This window comes from Ascidiella aspersa, chromosome 2, assembly GCF_963924565.1.
Source record: "Ascidiella aspersa chromosome 2, kaAscAspe10.2, whole genome shotgun sequence".
Taxonomy (NCBI): Eukaryota; Metazoa; Chordata; class Ascidiacea; order Phlebobranchia; family Ascidiidae; genus Ascidiella; species Ascidiella aspersa.
Window position 1 is genome coordinate 8,274,538 of NC_139448.1, and position 5,245 is coordinate 8,279,782.

At 36.9% G+C, this 5,245-nt stretch overlaps 1 protein-coding gene across 1 annotated transcript; it reads left to right on the top strand.

Annotated features, from left to right (window-relative positions):
• The first annotated feature begins 1,912 nt into the window (after positions 1 to 1,912).
• On the top strand, positions 1,913 to 4,811 carry LOC146163409 (monocarboxylate transporter 13-like). Its single transcript, XM_083380482.1, has 3 exons — positions 1,913 to 2,117; positions 3,732 to 4,496; positions 4,693 to 4,811. Exons 1-3 carry the CDS (start codon positions 1,913 to 1,915, stop codon positions 4,809 to 4,811), a joined length of 1,089 nt encoding a protein of 362 aa, XP_083236608.1.
• The last annotated feature ends 434 nt before the right edge of the window (positions 4,812 to 5,245 follow it).

Genomic DNA, 5,245 nt, shown 5'->3' on the forward strand with positions numbered 1-5,245 from the left:
AGCTTGTGGAAACTGTACGAGTTCAAGTTGAATATGTGGATTGCGTTGAGCGCTGCAATTTTTTGGTCTTGTATGCTTTTGAATAGCTACTTGTAGTCGGTCCATAACAACAAAAAGCAGTATAAAAGAGAACGTTTTGTTTTAGAATATTTGAAAATCAATTGTTTTTCAAACAATTTCAATATCGAATTCCCTTTACGCCACTAAAAAGTAGGTTGGGACCTACAATGCTATTCATTGCTATGGCCTATGAATTAGCTATATTCCAGAACATGATATTATAATGGAGTCTACAACGTATATTAATCTCACCTCTGCTAAGACACAAGCCTCCCAATAGTTAAATAAACTTATATTAAAAATAGCTAAATTATTCTGCATTTTTTCATTATTGGACAAACGGTCAATTTGACCGCTCGCGGCAATTCTAGGTATGGCCACAACGCGAAAATTCCAGTGTCAACGAAGCGTATAGAGGTTTTTATGTCCATCAATAAGCTACATACGTCATTAAATAGGGATCAAGTTTGTTTGCACTTCCTAGGCTATAACACAACTGTTTAAACATCGGCATACATAAACCCGTTTTCTGACGACCTGCAGTGTTCAGTGTTGCAAATGTGGCCAGTTTGCATGATAAATTCATGTTTTGTTTACAACATTAACAAAAACTGTTTGTTTGCAAAGTTTTGATTTGATCAGCAGCTAAGAACTAGCAATTCAAAGATGACAGAATAGTGATTATTATCAAAGCTTTGTCCAGTGGCATTTTAGTCTCTCAGTCGGAATAACAAATTCAAATTAGGATTCTTTGGTCTAAACAAATTGAAGATGCATATGATGTTAAAAAATGCTAGAAAGTACCAATTATTGCACAAGAATATTTGGCACTCGCACTCTCCAGAAAAAAAATGCAGTTTTACTCAATTGATTTTGATTAAATAAATTTAATTCTGGGTAAAACATACTTTATTTTCCGGTTGTCAAGAATTCGATAATTCCAGTTCTAATTTAAATTGGAAAAAACTAAAATGTTCTAATTTGACTTCTATCATAACTAAATTAAAACTTAGATATTCTGATTTTAATTGCAATATAATTTAAAAAAGCGATAACAAGTCTATATATGTTCAAGTCTGCACCAGTGCACCTCAAGAGATTTTCAAGTCGACCGCAGATTTTTTTGTTTTATACGATATTATTATAGCAGATCAAAAGTATGGTTATATTGTTGTTTGGCAAAAAGTGCGCTTTGAATTTTTGTTTTGGCATACTGCGACCAAAAAAAATGAGAACCTATGCTTTAAATCAGGGCTGTGGAGTCGGACTCGGGACTCCAGCAGGTACCACGTTAGATTTCCCGAATGCCGAGTCCGACTTTCGCCTCACCAAATGTCAAAACTGATAATGCCGCAAACTGTTAACTGTTAAGGTGATATAGCATAAATGATGGAATATTTCACGACAATGTATTGTTGGATGGTTGGTGGATGAATTCCTGGACACCAGAGTTAAATCAATTGTAATTTGTAATAGTATTTGATGTAATTAATTACAGGTTTTTATGTAGTTGTAATATAATTGAGGCATTTCCATTGTGTGTAATTTTAATTTGATAAAATTTTGGCTCAATGGCCTACATTGATATTGAGAAAATTGAAGATTCAATGCCGAAAATTGTAATTGATGTAGGCCTAATTTATTTCAGCTTTTAATGTAATTGTATAAATAGATGAAATACATCGCACATTTGACCGTCGGACAAGGGTTATTTTTACCCGACTCCGCAACCCAGTTTAAAAGCCATAAAATATCCAATGACCGTTTATTCTGACTTCATACCGATGTTTGTGAAACTAATATCTTATTAATACTTCTGGAGATGTGATCACAAAAAAGTAAAATGAAAATAATGGCTACAAAACAGGCAATTGACCCTCCTGATGGGGGCTGGGGTTGGTTTGTCGTAGTTGGGGTGTTTATTTCGGCAGCCCTGACATTTGGAGCGTCGACTACTTACCCGATATTCTATCTTCCCCTTATGCAAGAATTCGGCATCGGCCTTGGCGAAGTGACCTGGCTGACTGGGTGTTACGACTTTGGAAAAGCGTTCGGTTGTAAGTATCGTAGCATAACACGTTTGTGATTAATCCGTATTATTGTCTTTACATTCTGAGTAACAAAAACTTTAATAGACAGAAAGTAAGACACTAACAAGCTATTTAGTTTCATCTATAATTTATATTGTTTTAGATTTGTCCGCACCAATTTTGGTGGACAAGATTGGTCACCGCAGTGTTAGTCTTTTGTTTTCTTTCGCAAGTTCGGTCGGAATTTGCTTGGCGACTTTTTCTCCAACGCCAATCATGGCTTATATTTTCGCTGGAGGAATTCCAGGTAAATTCAAATGCTAACAGTCGTTTTGCGAGGTCTTCGGACTTTAAGTTAAATGTCATGCTCGAAAAGTGTGCGTTTACGAAACGAAAACTTTGTTACACTTATAAACCAACGTTTCTTAAACTTTTTACCCCTAAAAAAATAAAAAATAAATTTTTTTGGGTTATCTTGTTTTATCTTCTTCGATTTTTTTTCTTTCGTTTTTATTTCACAGGCCTCCTAATTTTATTATTTATAAAAGTTTAATATGCTCTGTGAGACAAGCCGAAAGAAAAATAAAAAATAAAATGAGCCTTTAGTATTGTAAATTATGAAAACACACAGTGCTGTTTATAGCTAAAATCTCCGTTCACATATATATGACGTGGAACACTGAGAAAAAATACTGCTTTTAACAATTGAAAAAAATATCCTTCTTCGATTGAAATCTAACATTTCAGTATGTCTGATCTTTACAATACGACCTCTAAATTAGAAAGCACATAAGACCAACAAAACAACAAAATCTTAAAACAAATAAATCTGTGATAGGGGATAGGTGTTTGTAATGAGTAAAATTTGGGTTCAGAGTGGACTTTTTGGAGAAGTAAGTGCTGAAGTTTGGAGGAGTTGGGATAATCTAAAACGTTGATTAAGTTATTTTCCCGTTTAGATCTAATTTCGATTACTAGGTATTGGTCCTACGTTGATCCTATTCCGAGCTGTGTTTTATTTCAGCGTTGATGTTATTCTATAATTGGTCTTAATGCTTGTAACTAGCAGGGCTGCGGAGTCGGACTCGAAACTCCATGGAGTCGGTTTGTTTAGCTGGAGTTGGACTCGGGACTCGAGTAAGACCACGTAAAACAACCCGAATACCGAGTCCGACCTGCGCATGGGCAGAACCAAATTTTAAAATAGTTAAAGCGGCAAACTATAGGTCGTAATCGAGGAATAGCAAATGGTGAAATATTTTTAAACCGTGTATTGTGGGTGGATAAATCATATGACACCCATATGAGTGGATTGCTGAATAATGAATACCCATATTATTTCAGTTACGTAAATGTGTGAAATACAAACTGTAGACAGTCTGGACCGCCTCGGGACTTGACGAAATCGCACATTTGGCCGGAGTCGGATTTGGGACTCTAGAGTTAGACCCTGATTTATTTTTCTGTACGGAGAGGGACTCGGGTTATTTTCAACTGACTCCGCAGCCCTGGTCACTAGTTAAATAGAAAGTCATACAGAATTTGATGATTTTTTTTATAATTCCTCAACATTTCACAGCGCATGGTTTAAGAAACGCCGCACTAGACTAATAAAGTCTTTAATTAACTGTTTTTGTCCAGGCTTCTCAGTTGGAGTCTTAAACACCGTTGGGAACGTTGTTATAGTGCGATATTTCCACAAGCGGCGAATGCTTGCTCTAGGCCTGGCACAGTCTGGATCAGCCGTCGGAACCTTGGCGCTTGCCCCCCTGTTGCAATACTTAATCGACTTGTATGGTTGGCAAGGAGCATTTTTGCTGTTGGGTGGCCTCAGTTTTAACAGCGTTGCAGCCTCGACTTTATACAGACCAATCCGACTAAAGACTGATGAAACAGCTAATGACGAGGGAAGTAACGGAATGCTTGATTTTCTCAAGACAGCCAAGTGGTGTTTATCTCGTAGCAAGTTCTTGTTGATCCCTGCCATTTTTATGGCGATGTATAGCGGCTTGAGAGCCTATCTCGGCTTTCTAATTCCTTTCGCGCGAAAAGAACTCCTTCTTGAGCCAATGCAGTCATCATTTCTTCTGTCGCTTTATAGCGTTGTTAATATCTTCTCGGGGACTGCATTTGGCGCATTGGGAGACAACAAACGGGTAAACATCGTGTGGGTCTCGCTGATAACTCAGCTAATAACAGCCGTCATATCTGCTTTTGTCTGGTTCGTGGAAACGTATGCCGGTCTTCTGGCCAACACTGTTGCTCACAGTCTTATGAGTGGTCCCATTCACATCCTATACGTTCCGCTTTTGGTTAAAGTGATCGGAGAAAACAAGATTCAGTGGGGAATCGCCATTGCTGGCCTGATTTACGGCATTTTTGGTTCCGGCGTCGTACCGCTTATAGGTAAGCATTCCTTTATTTCACCTGCCTTTGGTAAAGTGCTTTAATGACTTTGTCCATCTGCCGAGAATATCTGTTTGTTAGATGGATTTTGTTATATAAATTACACGAGGCAAATGGGTTACCGATTTAACAGGTTTTACACAGTCTGAAAATAATAATAACAACTTTTACCGCTTTAACCTTGTCATATGTTTAGGCTTTATGGTGGATAGTGTTGGAGATATCAAGTTGGCGTTTTTGGCCTCAGCGGCACTTTGGACGTTGTCAGCTTTTCTACACTTCCCTTTTTTGTGCAATCGTCCAGCAAGACTTTGAACTACTTATTTGCCAAAAAATGTTTTGGTTACATAGTACATACTGAAGTGCCAATTTTGGTGTACTAATGTTATATTAATTTATTCGTCCGACAAAAAGTATTATATTTTTAAAATAAATGCTAATTGATCAAGGCAATTCTAGTTAAGATTTTAGTAGAATTTCATGTTTTCACGAATCCCGTAATTCTAATTTAATTAGGGAAACCTGGAAACTTTAGTTTTGTTTTAATCTTATTTTGAATTAAAAAAAAATGTTTGATCAAAGTCGTATTCGAAGGTGTTAGTGGCATTTAATACGGCGTATCGAGTTTTTTTGTGTCAATAAATAACTACACAGACTCCAATTTGTTTGCACTTCCGTAGCTACCAACGACTGACTAAACATCAAAACATACACGAACTCTTTTTCTGACGACCTACAGTTTTTCAGTG